This window comes from Meleagris gallopavo, unplaced genomic scaffold, assembly GCF_905368555.1.
Source record: "Meleagris gallopavo unplaced genomic scaffold, MGAL_WU_HG_1.1 scaffold_10, whole genome shotgun sequence".
Taxonomy (NCBI): Eukaryota; Metazoa; Chordata; class Aves; order Galliformes; family Phasianidae; genus Meleagris; species Meleagris gallopavo.
In genome coordinates this window covers 83,358-106,561 of record NW_028147024.1, presented here as the reverse complement: position 1 = coordinate 106,561, position 23,204 = coordinate 83,358, and the positions used below count along the sequence as shown (strand labels likewise).

The 23,204-nt window shown below is 64.7% G+C and overlaps 1 protein-coding gene across 1 annotated transcript in view; it reads left to right on the top strand.

Annotated features, from left to right (window-relative positions):
• Positions 1–23,204, top strand: part of RYR1 (ryanodine receptor 1) — a gene marked incomplete at its 5' end in the record, with an annotated part of 140,086 nt that overhangs the window by 49,847 nt on the left and 67,035 nt on the right. The window contains 10 exon segments of the mRNA NM_001303199.1: positions 178–272; positions 2,740–2,875; positions 4,987–5,173; positions 7,308–7,419; positions 7,507–7,627; positions 9,553–9,722; positions 14,769–14,989; positions 15,789–15,879; positions 17,983–18,123; positions 22,243–22,406. Coding sequence (NP_001290128.1) covers positions 178–272; positions 2,740–2,875; positions 4,987–5,173; positions 7,308–7,419; positions 7,507–7,627; positions 9,553–9,722; positions 14,769–14,989; positions 15,789–15,879; positions 17,983–18,123; positions 22,243–22,406 — 1,438 coding nt within the window.

The window sequence follows — 23,204 nt, the reverse complement described above, 5'->3', positions numbered from 1 at the left end:
ATCCCACGTCCCCATTCCCATGCCATCCCCATCCCACACCCCCATCCGCATTGTGGATGAGCTCATCCCCATCCCTTCGTCCCTGTCCCCATCCCTGTCCCCCCCTTGTCACCCTGGTGTCCCCTCCCGGTGTCCCCTCCCCTTCCGCACCCCCTGACCCCACACTTTGCCCCCCAGGGATGCGTGGTTCCACCCCATTGGACGTGGCGGCCGCTTCTGTCATCGACAACAACGAGTTGGCACTGGCACTGAAGGAGCAGGACCTGGAGAAGGTGGGGGACGTTGGGGACCTTGGGGACACTGGGACATCGGGGACACGGGGACGTGGGGATGCATGGGGACGTGGGGATGGGGATGTGGGGGGCATTGGGGACATTGGGACATCAGGACGGGGACACAGGGATATGGGGATATTGAGGATGTGGGGGACGTGGGGACATTTGGACACGGGGATGTGGGAGGTGTGGGGACGCTGGGGGCATATGGGGACACGGGGATGTGGGGACATGGGGGACATTGGGGACACAGGGATGTGGGGGATATGGGGACACACGGGGATGTGGGGATGGGGATGCAGGGACGTGGGGACATGGGGACACTGGGGCCATGGGGACACAGGGACGTGGGGACATTGGTGATGTGGGGATGGGGATGTGATGGGCAGGGGAACACTGGGGGTATGGGGTTGTGGGGGGTATGGGGACATGGGGGCAAATGGGGATGTGGGGATGGGGATGTGGGGACGTGGGGACCTGGGGACACTGGGGCCATGGGGATGTTGGGGGTATGGGGACACTGGGGACATGGGGATGTGGAAGATGTGGGGACACACAGGGATGTGGGGATGGGGACGTGGGGACATGGGGAAATGGGGACATTGGGGCCATGGGGACACAGGGACATGGGGACATTGGTGATGTGGGGATGGGGACGTGATGGGCAGGGGGATGTGGGGGGTATGGGGTTGTGGGGGGTATGGGGTTGTGGGGGGTATGGGGACATGGGGGCACACGGGGATGTGGGGGTGGGAATGGAGATGTGGGGACGTGGTGACGTGGGGACATGGGGGACCTGGGGACATTGGGGACATGGGGATGTGGGAGATGTGGGGACACACGGGGATGTGGGGATGGCGATGTGGGGGATATGGGGATGTGGGGACATTGGGGCCATGGGGACACAGGGATGTGGGGACATTGGTGATGTGGGGATGGGGACGTGATGGGCAGGGGGACATTGGGGCCATGGGGATGTGGGGGGTATGGGGACATTGGGGACATGGGGATGTGGGGATGGGGACATGGGGACATTGGGGACCTGGGGACATTGGGGACATGGGGATGTGGGAGATATGGGGATGTGGGGACAAACGGGGATGTGGGGATGGGGACAAGGGGACGTGGGGACATCGGTGACGTGGGGATGGGGATGTGATGGGCAGGGGGATGTGGGGGGTATGGGGACATGGGGGCAGATGGGGATGTGGGGATGGGGATGAGGGAACATGGGGACGTGGGGACATTGGGGACCTGGGGACATTGGGGACATGGGGATGTGGGAGATGTGGGAACGTGTGGACACACGGGGATGTGGGGATGGGGACCTGGGGACATTGGGGACATGGGGATGTGGGAGATGTGGGAACGTGTGGACACACGGGGATGTGGGGATGGGGACGTGGGGACGTTGGGGACATGCAGATGTGGGAGATGTGGGGATGTGGGGACACACAGGGATGTGGGGATGGGGACATGGGGACATTGGAGCCATGGGGACACAGGGACGTGGGGACATCGGTGATGTGGGGATGGGGACGTGGGGACATTGGAGCCATGGGGACACAGGGATGTGGGGACATCGGTGATGTGGGGATGGGGACGTGATGGGCAGGGGGACATTGGGGCCATGGGGATGTGGGGGGTATGGGGACATTGGGGCCATGGGGATGTGGGGGGTATGGGGACACACAGGGATGTGGGGATGGGGACGTGGGGACATGGGGACATCGGGGACCTGGGGACATTGGGGACATGGGAATGTGGGAGATGTGGGGACGTGGGGACACACGGGGATGTGGGGATGGGGACGTGATGGGCAGGGGGATGTTGGGGGGTATGGGGTTGTGGGGGGTATGGGGACATGGGGGCACACGGGGATGTGAGGATGGGGATGAGGGGACGTGGGGACATTGGGGACCTGGGGACATTGGGGACATGGGGATGTGGGAGATGTGGGGACGTGGGGACACACGGGAATGTGGGGATGGGGACGTGGGGACATTGGGGACATGCAGATGTGGGGACACACAGGGATGTGGGGATGGGGACGTGGGGACATGGGGACATTGGAGCCATGGGGACACAGGGACGTGGGGACATCGGTGATGTGGGGATGGGGATGTGATGGGCATGGGGACGTTGGGGCCATGGGGATGTGGGGGGTATGGGGACATTGGGGCCATGGGGATGTGGGAGATGTGGGGACGTGGGGACACACAGGGATGTGGGGATGGGGACGTGGGGTCATGGGGACACAGGGATGCGGGGACGTCGGTGACGTGGGGATGGGGACGTGACGGGCAGGGGGATGTGGGGGGGACGGGGACATGGGGGCAGACGGGGCCGTGGGGATGTGGCCGTGGGGGCAGGGGGACGTGGGGACGGCGGGATCAAGGGGCCGTGGGGCCGTTGGGGTCAATGGGAGGCGGGGACACGGTGAGGCCAGCCGCCCCTGCCGCAGGTGGTGACGTACCTGGCGAGCTGCGGGCTGCAGAGCTGCCCCATGCTGCTGTCCAAGGGTTACCCCGACATCGGCTGGAACCCCTGCGGGGGGGAGCGCTACCTCGACTTCCTGCGCTTCGCCGTCTTCGTCAACGGTCAGCGCCCGCGGCTGCCCCCAGACCCAAATCTGCGCCCCTCCTCTCCATCTCGGTGCCCCCAGACCCAAATCTGCGCCCCTCCTCTCCATCTCGGTGCCCCCAGACCCCAAATCTGCGCCCCTCCTCTCCATCTCGGTGCCCCCAGACCCAAATCTGCGCCCCTCCTCTCCATCTCGGCGCCCCCAGACCCAAATCTGCGCCCCTCCTCTCGATCCCAGGACCCCCAAATCTGCGCCCCTCCTCTCCATCCCAGGACCCAAATCTGCGCCCCTCCTCTCCATCTCGGTGCCCCCAGACCCAAATCTGCGCCCCTCCTCTCCATCTCGGTGCCCCCAGACCCAAATCTGCGCCCCTCCTCTCCATCTCGGCGCCCCCAGACCCAAATCTGCGCCCCTCCTCTCGATCCCAGGACCCCCAAATCTGCGCCCCTCCTCTCCATCCCTGGACCCAAATCTGCGCCCCTCCTCTCCATCTCGGTGCCCCCAGACCCAAATCTGCGCCCCTCGTCTCCATCCCTGGACCCCAAATGTGCGCCCCTCCTCTCCATCCCTGGACCCAAATCTGCGCCCCTCCTCTCCATCCCAGGACCCCACATCTGCGCCCCTCCTCTCCATCTCGCTGCCCCCAGACCCAAATCTGCGCCCCTCCTCTCCATCCCAGGACCCCACATCTGCGCCCCTCCTCTCCATCTCGGTGCCCCAGACCCAAATCTGCGCCCCTCCTCTCCATCTCGGTGCCCCCAGACCCAAATCTGCGCCCCTCCTCTCCATCTCGGTGCCCCCAGACCCAAATCTGCGCCCCTCCTCTCCATCTCGGTGCCCCCAGACCCAAATCTGCGCCCCTCCTCTCCATCTCGGTGCCCCCAGACCCCAAATCTGCGCCCCTCCTCTCCATCTCGGTGCCCCCAGACCCAAATCTGCGCCCCTCCTCTCCATCCCAGGACCCCAAATCTGCGCCCCTCCTCTCCATCTCGGTGCCCCCAGACCCAAATCTGCGCCCCTCCTCTCCATCCCAGGACCCCAAATCTGCGCCCCTCCTCTCCATCTCGCTGCCCCCAGACCCAAATCTGCGCCCCTCCTCTCCATCTCGCTGCCCCCAGACCCAAATCTGCGCCCCTCCTCTCCATCTCGGTGCCCCCAGACCCAAATCTGCGCCCCTCCTCTCCATCTCGGTGCCCCCAGACCCAAATCTGCGCCCCTCCTCTCCATCTCGGTGCCCCCAGACCCAAATCTGCGCCCCTCCTCTCCATCTCGGCGCCCCCAGACCCAAATCTGCGCCCCTCCTCTCCATCCATGGACCCCAAATGTGCGCCCCTCCTCTCCATCCCTGGACCCAAATCTGTGCCCCTGCTCTCCATCCCTGGACCCAAATCTGCGCCCCTCCTCTCCATCCCTGGACCCAAATCTGTGCCCCTCCTCTCCATCCCAGGACCCCACATCTGCGCCCCTCCTCTCCATCTCGCTGCCCCCAGACCCAAATCTGCGCCCCTCCTTTCCATCTCGGTGCCCCCAGACCCAAATCTGCGTCCCTCCTCTCCATCCCAGGACCCCACATCTGCGCCCCTCCTTCCCCACCCCATTGCCCCCCCAGACCCAAATCTGCACCCCTCCTCTCCATCCCTGGACCCAAATCTGCGCCCCTCCTCTCCATCTTGCTGCCCCAGACCCAAATCTGCGTCCCTCCTCTCCATCGCAGGACCCCAAATCTGCGCCCCTCCTCTCCATCTTGGTGCCCCCAGACCCAAATCTGCGCCCCTTTTTTCCATCCCAGGACCCCAAATCTTCACCCCTCCTTCCCTCCCAGACCCCAAATCTGCGCCCCTGCTCTCCATCCCAGTTTCCTCCATGGGATCCCCCAATCCCGGCCCCCATCCCACGCCCCCATCCCCCCCCCCCATTTCCCCATCCCCTGATGCCCTTTTGCCCCCACCCCAGAACCCCCAAATCGCTGCCCCCGAGGTGGGGCTGACCTTTACAGACCCCCCCCCCACATCCTCACGCCCTCCTCCTCCTCCTTCCCCCCCCACCTCCATACCTCCCCAAATAACCCCAACCCGACCTCCCACCCCCCGTTATCCCCTCCCCCCGACCCGAACGGCCGCCCCACAGGTGAGAGCGTGGAGGAAAACGCCAACGTGGTGGTCCGGCTGCTGATCCGACGCCCCGAATGCTTCGGGCCGGCGCTGCGCGGGGAGGGGGGCAGCGGGCTGCTGGCCGCCATCGAGGACGCCATTAAGATCAGCGAGGATCCGGCACGGGACGGCCCCACCGTCAAGAAGGAGAGGAGGAGGGAGATGTGCGTGGTGGTGGTCGCGGGGGGGGGCGGGGGGGGCAATTAATGGGGGGCGACCCCGACCCGTCCGTTGGAAATCGGGGGGTCCCGATGGGGGCTGCGGGGGGGGGGGGAGTGGGGCAGTGAGGGCGGCGCTGTCCGTGGTGCTGATGTGGGGCGGCCCTGCGCCGGGGGGGACCTGGGGGTCTTCAGTGGGTGCCCCCATGGTGGGGGGCATCTGGGGGTCTTCGGTGGGTGCCCCCATGGTGGGGGGCATCTGGGGGTCCTCAGCTGGGTGTCCCCATGGTGGGGGGCATCTGGGGGTCCTCAGCTGGGTGCCCCCACGGTGGGGGGCATCTGGGGGTCCTCAGCTTCGTGTCCCTATGGAGGGGGGCACCTGGGGGTCCTCAGCTGGGTGCCCCCATGGTGGGGGGCATCTGGGGGTCTTCGGTGGGTGTCCCCATGGTGGGGGGCACCTGGGGGTCTTCAGTGGGTGCCCCCATGGTGGGGGGCATCTGGGGGTCTTCGGTGGGTGTCCCCATGGTGGGGGGCATCTGGGGGTCCTCAGCTGGGTGTCCCCATGGTCGGGGGCATCTGCGGGTCCTCAGCTCGGTGTCCCCACAGTGGGGGGCACTTGGGGGTCCTCAGCTGGGTGTCCACATGGTGGGGGGCACCTGGGGGTCCTCAGCTGGGTGTCCCCATGGTGGGGGGCATCTGAGGGTCTTCAGTGGGTGCCCCCATGGTGGGGGGCATCTGGGGGTCTTCGGTGGGTGCCCCCATGGTGGGGGGCATCTGGGGGTCCTCAGCTGGGTGTCCCCATGGTGGGGGGCATCTGGGGGTCCTCAGCTGGGTGCCCCCACGGTGGGGGGCATCTGGGGGTCCTCAGCTTCGTGTCCCATTGGAGGGGGGCACCTGGGGGTCCTCAGCTGGGTGCCCCCATGGTGGGGGGCATCTGGGGGTCTTCGGTGGGTGTCCCCATGGTGGGGGGCACCTGGGGGTCTTCGGTGGGTGTCCCCATGGTGGGGGGCACCTGGGGGTCTTCAGTGGGTGCCCCCATGGTGGGGGGCACCTGGGGGTCTTCGGTGGGTGTCCCCATGGTGGGGGGCACCTGGGGGTCTTCAGTGGGTGCCCCCATGGTGGGGGGCATCTGGGGGTCTTCGGTGGGTGTCCCCATGGTGGGGGGCACCTGGGGGTCTTCAGTGGGTGCCCCCATGGTGGGGGGCATCTGGGGGTCTTCAGTGGGTGCCCCCATGGTGGGGGGCACCTGGGGGTCCTCAGCTGGGTGTCCCCATGGTGGGGGGCACCTGGGGGTCTTCAGTGGGTGCCCCCATGGTGGGGGGCATATGGGGGTCTTCAGTGGGTGCCCCCATGGTGGGGGGCACCTGGGGGTCCTCAGCTGGGTGTCCCCATGGTGGGGGGCATCTGGGGGTCTTCAGTGGGTGCCCCCATGGTGGGGGGCACCTGGGGGTCCTCAGCTGGGTGTCCCCATGGCGGGGGGCACCTGGGGGTCCTCAGCTGGGTGTCTCCATGGTGGGGGGCATCTGGGGGTCTTCAGTGGGTGCCCCCATGGTGGGGGGCATCTGGGGGTCCTCAGCTGGGTGCCCCCATGGTGGGGGGCATCTGGGGGTCCTCAGCTGGGTGTCCCCATGGTGGGGGGGCATCTGGGGGTCCTCAGCTTCATGTCCTCATGTTGGGGGGGCATCTGGGGGTCCTCAGCTGGGTGTCTCCATGGCGGGGGGCATCTGGGGGTCCTCAGCTTCGTGTCCCCATGGTGGGGGGCATCTGGGGGTCCTCAGCTTCATGTCCTCATGTTGGGGGGGCATCTGGGGGTCCTCAGCTTCGTGTCCCTATGGAGGGGGGCACCTGGGGGTCCTCAGCTGGGTGTCCCCATGGTGGGGGGCATCTGGGGGTCTTCGGGGGGTGTCCCCATGGAGGGGGGCACTGGGGGTCCTCAGCTTCATGTCCCCATGGTGGGGGGCATCTGGGGGTCCTCAGCTGGGTGTCCCCATGGTGGGGGGCACCTGGGGGTCTTCAGCTTCGTGTCCCCATGGTGGGGGGCATCTGGGGGTCCACAGTGGGTGTCCCAATGGGTGACCCCACACATGCCGTCCCGTCGGTGTGGTGACCCCGCTTGCCCCCCCCCGCCCCCACCCCACAGATTCGGGGCAGAGGAGCCCCACGAGGAGAACCGCGTCCACCTGGGCAACGCCATCATGTCCTTCTACGCCGCCCTCATCGACCTGCTGGGCCGCTGCGCCCCCGAAATGCACGTAAGGACGTGTGGGGCCGTTGGGGGACTCGTGGGGTTTTGTGGGGCGGCCCCATAACCCACCGCCCCCCCACCTCCCACCCTCCAGCTGATCCAAGCAGGGAAGGGCGAAGCGCTGCGGATCCGCGCCATCCTGCGCTCCCTGGTGCCACTGGATGACCTGGTGGGCGTCATCAGCCTCCCCCTGCAGATCCCGGCCTTCGGGAAAGGTGTGGGGCGCTGTGGGGTGGGCTGTGGGGTGGGCTATGGGGCTCTGGGGCGCTACGGGGTGGGCATCGTCAGCCTTCCCCTGCAGATCTTGCTGTCTGGGAAAGGCACAGGGCGCTGTGGGGTTTGGGGTCCATGATGTGCTCTGTGGGGTGCTATGGGGCGCTGTGGGGCGCTGTGGGGTGCTGTAGGGCTCTTTGGGGCTCTGTGGGGCGCTGTGGGGTGCTGTAGGGCTCTATGAGGCTCTATGAGTGCCTATGGGGTGCTATGGGACGCTGTAGGGCTCTGTGGGGTGCTATGAGGTGCTATGGGGCACAGTGGGGTGTTATGGGGCACAGTGGGGTGCTACGGGGCTCTGTGGGGCACTAGGAGGTGCTATGGGCCTCTATGGGGTGCTGTGGGGTCTGTGGGGTCTGTGGGGTCTGTGGGGGCGCTCTGGGGTGTTATGGGGCTCTGTGGGCACGATGGGGCACTGTGGGGTGCTGTGGGGTGCAGTGGGGCTCTATGGGCTCTATGGGGCGCTGTGGGACACTGTGGGGCGCTGTGGGGTGCAGTGGGGCTCTATGGGCTCTATGGGGCGCTGTGGGGCACTGTGGGGCGCTGTGGGGCTCTATGGGGCGCTATGGGGTGCCGTGGGGCTCTATGGGGCTCTATGGGGCGCTATGGGGTGCCGTGGGGCTCTATGGGGCGCTATGGGGTGCCATGGGGCCCTATGGGGCGCTGGGGCACTGTGGGGTGCTGTGGGGTGCAATGGGACACTATGGGGGCGCCATGGGGCTCTATGGGGCGCTATGGGGTGCCGTGGGGCGCTGTGGGGTGCAATGGGGCGCTATGGGGGTGCCATGGGTCTCTATGGGGCGCTCTGGGGTGCCGTGGGGTGCTGTGAGGCGCTATGGGGTGCTGTGGGGCGCTCTGGGGTGCCGTGGGGTGCACTGGGGTGCACTGGGGCGCTATGGGGTGCTGTGGGGCTCTATGGGGTGCTATGGGGCGCTATGGGGTGCCGTGGGGTGCTGTGGGGTGCACTGGGGCGCTATGGGGTGCCATGGGGTGCCATGGGGCGCTCTGGGGTGCCGTGGGGCACTATGGGGCGCTATGGGGTGCCGTGGGGCACTATGGGGTGCCGTGGGGTGCTGTGGGGTGCACTGGGTCGCTATGGGGTGCCATGGGGCTCTATGGGGTGCTATGGGGTGCCGTGGGGTGCTGTGGGGTGCTATGGGGCGCTCTGGGGTGCCGTGGGGCTCTATGGGGTGCTATGGGGCGCTCTGGGGTGCCGTGGGGCGCTCTGGCGTGCACTGGGGCGCTCTGGGGCACTCTGGGGTGCCGTGGGGCGCTATGGGGTGCCGTGGGGTGCTATGAGGCGCTATGGGGCGCCGTGGGGCACTCTGGGGCACTCTGGGGCGCTCTGGGGTGCCGTGGGGCGCTATGGGATGCTATGGGGGACTCTGGGGTGCCGTGGGGCGCTATGGGGCGCTCTGGGGCGCTATGGTGCGCTATGGGGTGCCGTGGGGCGCTCTGGGGCGCTCTGGGGCGCTCTGGGGTGCCGTGGGGCGCTATGGGGCGCTGTGGGGCGCTATGGGGTGCCGTGGGGTGCTGTGGGGCGCTATGGGGCACTGTGGGGCGCTATGGGGTGCCGTGGGGCGCTATGGGGCGCTGTGGGGCGCTCTGGGGTGCCGTGGGGGGCTCTGGGGCGCTCTGGGGCGCTCTGGGGTGCCGTGGGGCGCTATGGGGCGCTGTGGGGCGCTATGGGGTGCCGTGGGGTGCTGTGGGGTGCTATGGGGCGCTGTGGGGCGCTCTGGGGTGCCGTGGGGGGCTCTGGGGCGCTCTGGGGTGCCGTGGGGCGCTATGGGGCGCTGTGGGGCGCTATGGGGCGCTATGGGGTGCCGTGGGGCGCTGTGGGGCGCTATGGGGTGCCGTGGGTGTCCCGCAGACGGGAACGTGGTGCAGCCCCGCATGGCTGCCAGCTTTGTGCCGGACCACAAGGCTCCCATGGTGCTTTTCCTGGACCGCGTTTACGGCATCGAGACGCAGCAGTTCCTGCTCCACGTGCTGGAGGTCGGCTTCCTGCCCGACATGAGAGCGGCCGCCTCCCTCGACACGGTGCGTGGGGGCCGGGGGGGGGGGGCTGGGGGGGCTTTGGGGCTTTGGGGGGTTTGGGGTCTGGGGGGTGTGAGGGGTGTGGGGGGTCTGGGGGGTTTGGGGTCTGGAGGGTGTGGGGGGTCTGTGGGGTTTGGGGGTCTGGGGGGTGTGGGGTCTGGGGGGGGTGAGGGGTGTGGGGGGCGTGAGGAGTGTGGGGTGTATGGAGTGTGGGGGGTGTGGGGGGTTTGGGGGTCTGCGGAGTCTGGGGGGTTTGTGGGGTGGGCATGGGGTCTTGGGGTGTGGGGGGCCTGGGGGGTGTGAGGGGTGTGAGGTGTAGGGAGTGTGGGGGGTGTCGGGGGTGTGGAGGGTCTGTGGGGTTTGGGGGTCTGGGGGGTGTGGGGGGCTGGGGGGTCTGGAGGGTCTGGGGGGGCTGGGGGGCGTGAGGGCTTGGGGGGGTTTGGGGGGTTTGGGGTCTGGGGGGGGTGTGGGGTGTTGGGGGTCTGTGGGGTTTGGGGGGTTTGGGGGTCTGGGGGGTTTGGGGTCTGGAGGGTGTGGGGGGTCTGTGGGGTTTGGGGGTCTGGGGGGTTTGGGGTCTGGAGGGTGTGGGGGGTCTGTGGGGTTTGGGGGTCTGGGGGTTGTGGGGTCTGGAGGGTGTGGGGGGTCTGTGGGGTTTGGGGGTCTGGGGGGTGTGGGGTCTGTGGGTGGTGGGGTGGGGTTGGGGGGGGTGAGGGGTGTGGGGTGTAGGGAGTGTGGGGGGTGTGGGGGGTTTGGGGGTCTGGGGAGTCTGGGGGGTTTGTGGGGTGGGCATGGGGTCTTGGGGTGTGGGGGGCCTGGGGGGTGTGAGGGGTGTGGGGTGTAGGGGGTGTGGGGGGTCTGTGGGGTTTGGGGGTCTGGGGGGTCTGGGGGGGTGGGGGGTCTGGGGGGTCTGGGAGGTTTGGGGGCTTTATGGGGTGGGCATGGGGTGTTGGGGGCCTGGGGGGTGTGAGGGGTGTGGGGTGTAGGGAGTGTGGGGGGTGTGGGGGGTCTGTGGGGTTTGGGGGTCTGGGGGGTGTGGGGTCTGCAGAGTGGGGGGGGTTTAGGGTTTGTGGGGGGTCTGTGGGATGGCTGTGGGTCTGTGGGGTCTTGAGGGTGGCTGTGGGGCTGTAGGGCAGCTGTGGGGTGGGTGTGGGTATGAGATGGGTACGGGGTCCCTCATCCCACGGGGTGATTTTGGGGTCTCTCACCCCATGGGGCGGTTTTGGGGTCCCCACATCCTCTTGGCGGTTTTGGGGTCTCCACGTGCTATGGGGCGGTTTTGGGGTCTCTCACCCCTGGGGCGGTTTTGGGGTCCCTGTGTCCTATTGGCAGTTTTGGGGTCCCCACGTGCTATGGGGTGATTTTGGGGTGCTTCACCCCACGGGGCGGTTTTGGGGACCACATCCTATGGGGTGATTTTGGGGACCCAAGTGCTATGGGGTGGTTTTGGGGTCCCCACGTGCTATAGGGCGGTTTTGGAGTCCCTGTGTCCTATTGGCGGTTTTGGGGTCCCCACATCCTATGGGGCGGTTTTGGGGTCCCTGTGTCCTCTTGGCGGTTTTGGGGTCCCTCACCCCACGGGGCGGTTTTGGGGTCCCCACATCCTATGGGGTGGTTTTGGGGTCCCCACGTCCTATTGGCAGTTTTGGGGTCCCTCACCCCACAGGGCGGTTTTGGGGTCCACACGTGTTATGGGGCGGTTTTGGGGTCCCTGTGTCCTCTTGGCGGTTTTGGGGTCCCCACATCCTATGGGGTGATTTTGGGGTCCCCACGTGCTATGGGGCGGTTTTGGGGTTCCCACATCCTACGAGGCAGTTTTGGGATCCCTGTGTCCTCCTGGCGGTTTTGGGGTCCCTCACCCCACGGGGCAGTTTTGGGGTCCCCACGTGTTATGGGGCGGTTTTGGGGTCCCCTCACCCCACGGGGCGGTTTTGGGGTCCCTGTGTCCTATTGGCGGTTTTGGGGTCCCCACGTGCTATGGGGCGGTTTTGGGGTCCCCAAATCCTATGGGGCGGTTTTGGGGTCCCCACGTGCTATGGGGCGGTTTTGGGGTCCCTGTGTCCTCTTGGCGGTTTTGGGGTCCCCACATCCTACGGGGTTATTTGGGGGTCCCCACATCCTATGGGGCGGTTTTGGGGTCCCTGCGTCCTCCTGGCGGTTTTGGGGTCCCCACGTGCTATGGGGTGGTTTTGGGGTCCCTGTGTCCTATTGGCGGTTTTGGGGTCCCCACGTCCTATGGGGCGGTTTTGGGGTCCCCACGTGTTATGGGGTGATTTTGGGGTCCCCACGTGCTATGGGGCGGTTTTGGGGTTCCCACATCCTACGAGGCGGTTTTGGGATCCCTGTGTCCTCTTGGCGGTTTTGGGGTCCCCACGTCCTATTGGCGGTTTTGGGGTCCTCACGTGCTATGGGGTGGTTTTGGGGTCCCTGTGTCCTATTGGCGGTTTTGGGGTCCCTCACCCCACGGGGCAGTTTTGGGGTCCCCACGTGTTATGGGGTGATTTTGGGGTCCCCACGTCCTATGGGGCGGTTTTGGGGTCCCCACGTGCTATGGAGTGATTTTGGGGTCCCCACGTCCTATGGGGCGGTTTTGGGGTCCCTGTGTCCTATTGGCAGTTTCGGGGTCCCCACATCCTATGGGGCGGTTTTGGGGTCCCTGCGTCTTCTTGGCGGTTTTGGGGTCCTTACGTGCTATGGGGTGGTTTTGGGGTCCCTGTGTCCTATTGGCGGTTTTGGGGTCCCCACATCCTATGGGGTGGTTTTGGGGTCCCCACATCCTATGGGGCGGTTTTGGGGTCCCCACGTGCTATGGGGTGATTTTGGGGTCCCCCGTGTTATGGGGCGGTTTTGGGGTCCTCACGTGCTATGGGGTGATTTTGGGGTCCCCACGTCCTATTGGGTGATTTTGGGGTCCCCACATCCTATGGGGTGATTTTGGGGTCCCCTCGTGTTATGGGGCAGTTTTGGGGTCCCCCCGTCCTATGGGGCGGTTTTGGGGTCCCCCCGTGTTATGGGGCGGTTTTGGGGTCCTCACGTGCTATGGGGTGATTTTGGGGTCCCCACGTCCTATGGGGTGATTTTGGGGTCCCCACGTCCTATGGGGCGGTTTTGGGGTCCGCACGTGCTATGGGGTGATTTTGGGGTCCCCACGTGCTATGGGGCGGTTTTGGGGTCCCTGTGTCCTATTGGCAGTTTTGGGGTCCCCACATCCTATGGGGTGATTTTGGGGTCCCCACGTGCTATGGGGCGGTTTTGGGGTCCCCTCGTGCTATGGGGCGGTTTTGGGGTCCCCTCGTGTTATGGGGCGGTTCTGGGGTCCCCACATCCTATGGGATGATTTTGGGGTCCCCACATGTGTATGGGGTGGTTTTGGGGTCCCCACATCCTATGGGGCGGTTTTGGGGTCCCCTCGTGTTATGGGGCGGTTTTGGGGTCCCCACATCCTATGGGGCGGTTTTGGGGTCCCTGTGTCCTATTGGCAGTTTCGGGGTCCCCATGTCCTATGGGACGGTTTTGGGGTCCCCACGTGTTATGGGGCGGTTTTGGGGTCCTCACGTGCTATGGGGTGATTTTGGGGTCCCCACGTCCTATGGGGTGATTTTGGGGTCCCCTCGTGTTATGGGGCGGTTTTGGGGTCCCCTCGTGTTATGGGGCGGTTTTGGAGTCCCCACGTGCTATGGGGCGGTTTTGGGGTCCCTGTGTCCTCTTGGCGGTTTTGGGGTCCCCACATCCTATGGGGCGGTTTTGGGGTCCCTGTGTCCTCTTGGCGGTTTTGGGGTCCCTACATCCTATGGAGTGGTTTTGGGGTCCCCACGTGCTATGGGGCGGTTTTGGGGTCCCCACGTGCTATGGGGTGGTTTTGGGGTCCCTGTGTCCTCTTGGCGGTTTTGGGGTCCCTACATCCTATGGAGTGGTTTTGGGGTCCCCACATCCTATGGGGCGGTTTTGGGGTCCCCACGTGCTATGGGGCAGTTTTGGGGTCCCCCGTGTTATGGGGCGGTTTTGGGGTCCCCACGTGTTATGGGGCGGTTTTGGGGTCCTCACGTCCTATGGGGTGATTTTGGGGTCCCCACGTGCTATGGGGCGGTTTTGGGGTCCTCACGTGCTATGGGGCGGTTTTGGGGTCCCCACGTGTTATGGGGCGGTTTTGGGGTCCTCACGTGCTATGGGGTGGTTTTGGGGTCCCCACGTGCTATGGGGCGGTTTTGGGGTCCCTGTGTCCTATTGGCGGTTTTGGGGTCCCCACGTGTTATGGGGCGGTTCTGGGGTCCCCACGTGCTATGGGGCGGTTTTGGGGTCCCCAAATCCTATGGGGTGATTTTGGGGTCCCCACGTGCTATGGGGCGGTTTTGGGGTCCCTGTTTTCTATGGGGCGGTTTTGGGGTCCCCAAATCCTATGGGGTGATTTTGGGGTCCCCTCGTGTTATGGGGCGGTTTTGGGGTCCCCACATCCTATGGGGCGGTTTTGGGGTCCCTGTGTCCTATTGGCGGTTTTGGGGTCCCCACGTGTTATGGGGCAGTTTTGGGGTCCCCACGTGCTATGGGGCGGTTTTGGGGTCCCTGTGTCCTCTTGGCGGTTTTGGGGTCCCCACATCCTATGGGGCGGTTTTGGGGTCCCCATGTGCTATGGGGCGGTTTTGGGGTCCCCTCGTGTTATGGGGCGGTTTTGGGGTCCCCACGTGTTATGGGGCAGTTTTGGGGTCCCCTCGTGCTATGGGGCGGTTTTGGGGTCCTCATGTGCTATGGGGTGATTTTGGGGTCCCCACATCCTATGGGGCGGTTTTGGGGTCCCCTCGTGTTATGGGGCGGTTTTGGGGTCCCCACATCCTATGGGATGATTTTGGGGTCCCCACATGTGTATGGGGCGGTTTTGGGGTCCCCACGTGCTATGGGGTGGTTTTGGGGTCCCTGTGTCCTCTTGGCGGTTTTGGGGTCCCTACATCCTATGGGATGATTTTGGGGTCCCCACATCCTATGGGGTGATTTTGGGGTCCCCACGTGCTATGGGGCGGTTTTGGGTTTTGGGCTCCCCTGACCCCGCGTCCCCCGCAGGCGGCGTTCAGCACGACGGAGATGGCGCTGGCGCTGAACCGCTACCTGTGCGTGGCGGTGCTGCCGCTCATCACCAAATGCGCGCCGCTGTTTGCCGGCACGGAGCACCGCGCCATCATGGTGGACTCCATGCTGCACACCATCTACCGCCTGTCGCGCGGCCGCGCGCTCACCAAGGCGCAGCGCGACGCCATCGAGGAGTGCCTGATGGCTCTGTGCCGGTCCGTGCCCCACGGCTGCCCCACGGCTGCCCCATTGTGCCACATTGTGCCCCACGGCTGCCCCATTGTGCCCCATTGTGCCCCATTGTGCCCCACGGCTGCTCCATTGTGCCCCACAGCTGCCCCACGGCTGCCCCATTGTGCCCCATTCATGTTCCATTGATGTCCCACGGCTGCCCCATTGTGCCCCATGGCTGCCCCACGGCTGCCCCATTGTGCCCCATAGATGTCCCACGGCTGCCCCACGGCTGCCTCATTGTGCCCCATTGATGTCCCATGACTGCCCCATTGTGCCCCATTGATGTCCCACGGCTGCCCCACGGCTGCCCCATTGTGCCCCATTGATGTCCTACGGCTGCCCCATTGCTGCCCCGTTGCTGCCCCATTGTGCTCCATTGTGCCCCATGGCTGCCCTTTTGCTGCCCCACGGCTGCCCCATGGATGCCCCGTTTGTGCTTTGTTGCTGCCCCACTGACTCCTCATTGGTGCCCCATTTGTGCCCCATTGTGCCCCATTGGTGACCCATGGCTGCCCCATTGGTGCCCTGTTGCTGCCCCATTGATGTCCCATTGGTGGCCCTATTGATATCCCATTGATGGCCCCATTGCTGCCCCACAGCTGCCCCATTGCTGCCCCATTGCTGCCCCACCGGTGGCCCTATTGATGGCCCCACCGACAGCCCCACCGACAGCCCCACTAACAATCCCGTTGGTGTCCCCACTGCTGCCCCGCTGCTGCCCCGCTGCTGCCCCACTGCTGCCCCACGTTGCGCTGTGCCGTGACGCCCCGCTCGCCGCAGGTACATCCGGCCCTCCATGCTGCAGCACCTCCTGCGCCGCCTCGTCTTCGACGTCCCCATCCTCAACGAGTTCGCCAAGATGCCGCTCAAGGTGGGACCGGGGGCGACCCCAGCTCTCGCCCCATGGTGTCCCCGTGTCACCCCATGGGTCCCCGTGTCACCCCACGATGTCCCCGTGTCACTCCATGGTGTCCCCGTGTCACCCCACAATGTCCCCGTGTCACCCCATGGGTCCCCGTGTCACCCCACGATGTCCCCGTGTCACCCCATGGGTCCCCGTGTCACCCCACAATGTCCCCGTGTCACCCCATGGGTCCCCGTGTCACCCCATGATGTCCCCATGTCACCCCTTGGTGTCCCCGTGTCACCCCACAATGTCCCCGTGTCACCCCATGGTGTCCCCGTGTCACCCCATGGTGTCCCTGTGTCATGTCCTGGTGTCCCCATCTCACCCCTGGTGTCCCCGTGTCACCCCCTGGTGTCCCCATCTCACCCCTTGGTGTCTCTGTGTCACCCCATGATGTCCCCATGTCACCCCATGGTGTCCCCGTGTCACATCCTGATGTCCCCATCACACCCCATGATGTCCCCGTGTCACCCCTTGGTGTCCCCGTGACACCCCACGATGTCCCCGTGTCACCCCATGATGTCCCCGTGTCACCCTATGATGTCCCCGTGTCACCCCATGGTGTCCCCGTGTCATGTCCTGGTGTCCCCATGTCACCCCTGGTGTCCCCATGTCACCTCCTGGTGTCCCCATCTCACCCCATGATGTCCCCATCTCACCCCACGGTGTCCCCATGTCACCTAACCCTAACCCAAACCCTGGTGTCCCCATGTCACCCTATGGTGTCCCTGTGTCACCCCATGATGTCCCCATCTCACCCCACGATGTCCCCATGTCACCCCACGGTGTCGCCATGTCACCTAACCCTAACCGAAACCCTGGTGTCCCCGTGTCACCCCATCATGTCCCCATGTCACCCCATGGTGTCCCCATGTCACCTAACCCTAACCCAAACCCTGGTGTCCCCGTGTCACCCCACGATGTCCCCATCTCACCCCTTGGTGTCCCCATGTCACCTAACCCTAACCCAAACCCTGGTGTCCCCGTGTCACCCCATGATGTCCCCATGTCACCCCTTGGTGTCCCCATCTCACCCCATGATGTCCCCGTGTCACCCCATGATGTCCCCATGTCACCCCTTGGTGTCCCCATCTCACCCCATGATGTCCCCATCTCACCCCTTGGTGTCCCCATGTCACCTAACCCTAACCCAAACCCTGGTGTCCCTGTGTCACCCCACGATGTCCCCATGTCATCCCACGGTGTCCCCGTGTCACCTAACCCTAACCCAAACCCTGGTGTCCCCGTGTCACCCATGATGTCGCCGTCTCACCCCACGATGTCCCCATGTCACCCCACGGTGTCCCCATGTCACCTAACCCTAACCCAAACCCTGGTGTCCCCGTGTCACCCTGGTGTCCCCATGTCACCTAACCCTAACCCAAACCCTGCTGTCCCCATGTCACCCTATGGTGTCCCTGTGTCACCCCATGGTGTCCCCATCTCACCCCACGATGTCCCCATGTCACCCCACGGTGTCCCCATGTCACATAACCCTAACCCAAACCCTGGTCCCCCCGTGTCACCCCACGATGTCCCCATGTCACCCCACGGTGTCCCCATGTCACCTAACCCTAACCCAAACCCTGGTCCCCCCGTGTCACCCCATCATGTCCCCATGTCACCCCATGGTGTCCCCATGTCACCCCACGGTGTCCCCATGTCACCTAACCCTAACCCAAACCCTGGTCCCCCCGTGTCACCCCACGATGTCCCCATGTCACCCCACGGTGTCCCCATGTCACCTAACCCTAACCCAAACCCTGGTCCCCCCGTGTCACCCCATCATGTCCCCATGTCACCCCATGGTGTCCCCATCTCACCCCACGATGTCCCCATGTCACCCCACGGTGTCCCCATGTCACCTAACCCTAACCCAAACCCTGGTGTCCCCGTGTCACCCCATGGTGTCCCCATGTCACCTAACCCTAACCCAAACCCTGGTGTCCCCATGTCACCCTATGGTGTCCCTGTGTCACCCCACGGTGTCCCCATCTCACCCCACGGTGTCCCCATGTCACCTAACCCAAACCCTGGTCCCCCCGTGTCACCCTGGTGTCCCCGCAGCTGCTGACCAACCACTACGAGCGCTGCTGGAAGTATTACTGCCTGCCCAGCGGGTGGCCCAACTACGGGGTCAGCTCCGAGGAGGAGCTGCACCTGACCCGGAAGCTCTTCTGGGGCATCTTTGAGTCCCTGGCTCACAAGGTGTGGGGCTGGGGAGGGGGCGGGGGGCTGTGATGGGGGGATTGGGGTGAGGATGGGGGGGGTGTGGGGTTGTGATGGGGGGATTGGGGTGTGGATGGGGGGTCTGTGATGGGGGCAACGGTGTGAGGATGGGGGGGGAGCTGTGATGGGATTGGGGTGAGGATGGGGGGGGTGTGGGGTTGTGATGGGGGCAATGGGGTGAGGATGGGGGGGGCTGTGATGGGGGGAATAGGGGTGAGGATGGGATGGGGGCACACAGGGCGCTGTGGGGTCCGTGGGGAGTCTGTGGGGTCTCTGTGGGGTCCGTGTGGGGGCAGCGTGGGGTCATTTTGGGGTGGGTGTAGGGTCTGGGTCGGGTCCATGTGGGGTCTGTGTGGGTTCTATGTGGGGTCGTTTTGGAGACAGTGTGGAGTCTGTGTGGGGTCTATGTGGGGTCAGTGTGGGGTCTATGTGGGGTCAGTGTGGGGTCAGTGTGGGGTCAGTGTGGGGTCATTTTGGGGTCCATGTAGGGTCCATGTGGGATCAGTGTGGGGTCAGTGTGGGGTCAGTGTGGGGTCTATGTGGGGGCATTTGGGGACAGTGTGGGGTCCGTGTGGGGTCCGTGTGGGGTCTCTGTGGGGTTGTTTTGGGGTCCATGTGGGGTCAGTGTGGGGTCTGTGTGGGTCCGTGTGGGTCTGTGTGGGGTCTGTGGGGTCGGTGTGGGGTCGTTTTGGGTCGCTGTGTGTCGGTGTGGGGTCGTTTTGGGGTCGTGTTGTGTCGGTCGTGGGGCGTTTGGGTCGGTGTGTGGTGTGGGTCGTTTTGGGGTCGCTGTGGTCGGTGTGGGGTCGTTTTGGGGTCGCTGTGGTCGTTGGGTGTCTTTGGGGTCGTTTTGGGGTCGTGTGTGTCGGTGTGGGTCGTTTTGGGGTCGTTTTGGGTTGCTGTGTGTCGGTGGTGGGTCGTTTTGGGGTCGTTTTGGGGTGCTGTTGTCGGTGTGGGGTCGTTTGGTCGTGTGTGTCGGTGTGGGTCGTTTTGGTGTCGTGTGTGTGTCGTTGGGTCGTTTTGGGGTCGCTGTGTGTCGGTGTGGGTGTTGGGTCGTTTTGGGGTCGTTTGGGTCGGTGTGGGGTCGTTTTGGGGTCGTGTGTGTGCGGTGTGTGGGTCGTGTTTGGTGGTCGTTTTGTGGGTCGTTGTTGGGTCGTTTGGGTGTCGTTTTGTGGTCGTTTTGGGGTGGTGTGTGTCGGTGTGGGGTCGTTTTGGGGTCGTTTTGGGGTCGCTGTGTGTCGGTGTGGGGTCGTTTTGGGGTCGTTTTTTTGGGGTTGGTCGCTGTGTGTCGGTGTGGGGTCGTTTTGGGGTCGTTGGTGTGGTGTGGTGTGGGTCGTTTTGTGGGTCGTTGGGTCGTGTTGTGTCGTGGGTTTGGTGTTGGTCGGTGGGGTCGTTTTGGGGTCGCTGTGTCGGTGTGGGTCGGGTGTGGGGTCGTTTTGGGGTCGTTGTGTGTCGGTGTGGGGTCGTTTTGGGGTCGTTTTGGGTTTGCTGTGTGTCGGTGTGGGTCGTTTTGGGGTCGTTTTGGGGTCGCTGTGTGTCGGTGTGGGGTCGTTTTGGGGTCGTTTTGGGGTGTGTGTGTGTGGTTTGTGCGTGGTGTTTTTGGGTGTGTTGGTCGTTTGGGGTCGTTTTGGGGTCGCTGTGTGTCGGTGTGGGGTCGTTTTGGGGTCGTTTTGGGGTCGTGTGTTGTGTCGGTGTGGGGTCGTTTTGGGGTCGTGGTGTGTGTCGGGTGTGGGGTCGTTTTGGGGTCGGTGTGTGTCGGTGTGGGGTCGTTTTGGGGTCGCTTTGGGTGTGTGTCGGTGTGGGGTCGTTTTGGGGTCGTTTGTGTGGGTCGGTGTCTTTGGTCGCTGTGGGTCGTTTGGGGTCGTTTTGGGGTCTGTGTGTGGTCGGTGTGGGGTCGTTTTGGGGTCGTTGTGGGTTCGTGTGTGGGTCGTTTTGGGGTCGTTTTGGGGTCGCTGTGTGTCGGTGTGGGGTCGTTTTGGGGTCGTTTTGGGGTTGCTGTGTGTCGGTGTGGGGTCGTTTTGGGGTCGCTGTGTGTCGGTGTGTTGGGGTCGTTGTTGGGGTCGTTTTGGGGTGCGTTGGGTCGTTTTGGGGTCGGTTGTGGGTTTGGTGTGGGTCGTTTTGGGGTCGTTGTGTGTGTGTGTGGGTCGTTTTGGGGTCGTTTTGTGGGGTCGGTGTGTGGGTCGTTTTGGGGTCGTTTGTGTCGGTTGGGGTCGTTTTGGGGTCGTTTTGGGGTCGTTGTGTGTCGGTGTGGGGTCGTTTTGGGGTCGTTTTGGGGTTGCTGGGTGTCGGTGTGGGGTCGTTTTGGGGTCGTTTTGGGTCGCTGTGTGTCGGTGTGGGGTCGTTTTGGGTCGTTTGTGGGTCGTGTGTCGGTGGGTCGTTTTGGGGTCGCTGTGTGTCGGTGTGGGGTCGTTTTGGGGTCGGTGTGTGTCGGTGTGTGTTGGGTCGTTTTGGGGTCGGTGTGTGTCGGTGTGGGGTCGTTTTGGGGTCGTTGTGTGTCGGTGTGGGGTCATTTTGGGGTCGTTTTGGGGTCGGTGTGTGTCGGTGTGGGGTCGTTTTGGGGTCGTTTTGGGGTTGCTGTGTGTCGGTGTGGGTCGTTTTGGGGTCGTTTTGGGGTCGCTGTGTGTCGGTGTGGGGTCGTTTTGGGGTCGTTTTGGGGTGCTGTGTGTCGGTGTGGGGTCGTTTTGGGGTCGCTGTGTGTCGTGTGTGGGTCGTTTTGGGGTCGTGTGTCGGTGTGGGTCGTTTTGTGGTGGTGTGTGTCGGTGTGTCGTTTTGGGGTCGGTGTGGGTCGGTGTGTGTCGTTGTGGGGTCGCTGTGTGTCGGTGTGGGGTCGTGTGGGGTCGCTGTGTGTCGGTGTGTGTCGGTGTGGGTCGGTGTGGTCGGTGTGGGTCGCTGTGGGTCGTGTGGGGTCGCTGTGGTCGGTGTGGTCGGTGTGGGTCGGTGTGTGTCGTTGGGTCGTTTTGGGTCGTTTTGGGGTCGCTGTGTGTCGGTGTGTGTCGGTGTGTGGGTCGCTGTGGGTCGCTGTGGGTCGCTGTGGGTCGCTGTGGGGTCGCTGTGGGGTCGCTGTGTGTCGTGTGTGGGTCGTGTGGGGTCGCTGTGGGTCGCTGTGGGTCGCTGTGTGGGGTCGCTGTGGTCGCTGTGGTCGCTGTGGGTCGCTGTGGGTCGCTGTGGGTCGCTGTGTGGTCGCTGTGGGTCGGTTGTGTGGTCGCTGTGGGTCGCTGTGGGTCGCTGTGGGTCGGTGTGCTGTGGGTCGTGTGGGTCGCTGTGGGTCGCTGTGGGTCGCTGTGGTCGCTGTGGTGTCGTGTGTGGTGTGGGTCGCTGTGGGTCGCTGTGTGGTCGCTGTGGGTCGCTGTGGGTCGCTGTGTCGCTGTGGTCGTGTCGCTGTGGTCGCTGTGGGTCGCTGTGGGTCGCTGTGGTCGTGGGGTCGCTGTGGGTCGTGTGTGGGTCGCTGTGGGTCGCTGTGGGTCGGTGGGTTCGCTGTGGGTCGCTGTGTGTCGCGTGTGTGTCGCTGTGGGTCGCTGTGTGTCGCTGTGGGTCGCTGTGGGTCGCTGTGGTCGCTGTGTGTCGCTGTGTGTCGCTGTGGGTGCTGTGTGTCGCTGTGTGTCGCTGTGGTCGCTGTGTGTCGCTGTGTGTCTGTGGTCGCTGTGTGTCGCTGGTGTGTGGTCGCTGTGTCTGTGTCGCTGTGTGTCGCTGTGGGTGTGCTGGGTGTGGTGTGTCGCTGTGGGTTGCTGTGTGTCGCTGTGGGTCGCTGTGGGTCGCTGTGTGTCGCTGTGTGTCGCTGTGGGTCGCTGTGGGTCGCTGTGTGTCGCTGTGTGTCGCTGTGGGTGCTGTGTGTCGCTGTGGGTGCTGTGGGTCGCTGTGTGTCGCTGTGTGTCGCTGTGGGTCGCTGTGGGTCGCTGTGGGTCGCTGTGTGTCGCTGTGTGTCGCTGTGGGTGCTGTGGGTCGCTGTGTGTCGCTGTGGGTTGCTGTGTGTCGCTGTGTGTCGCTGTGGGTCGCTGTGTGTCGCTGTGTGTCGCTGTGGGTCGCTGTGGGTCGCTGTGTGTCGCTGTGGGTCGCTGTGGGTCGCTGTGTGTCGCTGTGTTCCCCAGCCCCCCGTTCCCGCAGAAGTTCGACCCCGAGCTGTACAAGCTGGCCATGCCGTGCCTCTGCGCCATCGCGGGCGCCCTGCCCCCCGACTACGTGGACGCCAGCTACTCCTCCAAGACCGAGAAGAAGGCGTCGGTGGACGCCGAGGGCAACTTCGACCCCAAACCCGTCGAGACCCTCAAGTAGGGGCGGCCCCCACCCCTCCCCTCCCCCTCCCCCCCCCCCGCCCCCATCCCCGTCCCCGCTGCTCCTGGCTCCTCCCCTCCTCTTTGAGTTTGGGCTGGGGTCCCCGTGTCCGCTGGGTGGCTGTGGGGTCTGCGTGTCCTATGGGGTGGAGGTGAGGTCAGCCCAAACCTTTCCTATGAGAGAGGTGTGGGGTCCTCTTGTGTGGGATGGGTGTGGGGTCTGCGTGTCCCATGGGATGGGTGTGGGGTCTGTGTGTCCCATGGGATGGGTGTGGGGTCTGTGTGTCCCATTGGATGGGTGTGGGGTCTGTGTGTCCCATGGGATGGAAATGGGGTCTGTGTGTCCCATGGGATGGGTGTGGGGTCTGTGTGTCCCATGGGATGGAAATGGGGTCTGTGTGTCCCATGGGATGGGTGTGGGGTCTGTGTGTCCCATGGGATGGAAATGGGGTCTGTGTGTCCCATGGGATGGGTGTGGGGTCTGTGTGTCCCATGGGATGGGTGTGGGGTCTTCGTGTCCCATGGGATGGATGTGGGGTCTGTGTGTCCCATGGGATGGGTGTGGGGTCTGTGTGTCCCATGGGATGGGTGTGGGGTCTGTGTGTCCCATGGGATGGGTGTGGGGTCTGTGTGTCCCATGGGATGGGTGTGGGGTCTGTGTGTCCCATGGGATGGAAATGGGGTCTGTGTGTCCCATGGGATGGATGTGGGGTCTGTGTGTCGTGGGATGGAAATGGGGTCTGTGTGTCCCATGGGATGGGTGTGGGGTCTGTGTGTCCCATGGGATGGGTGTGG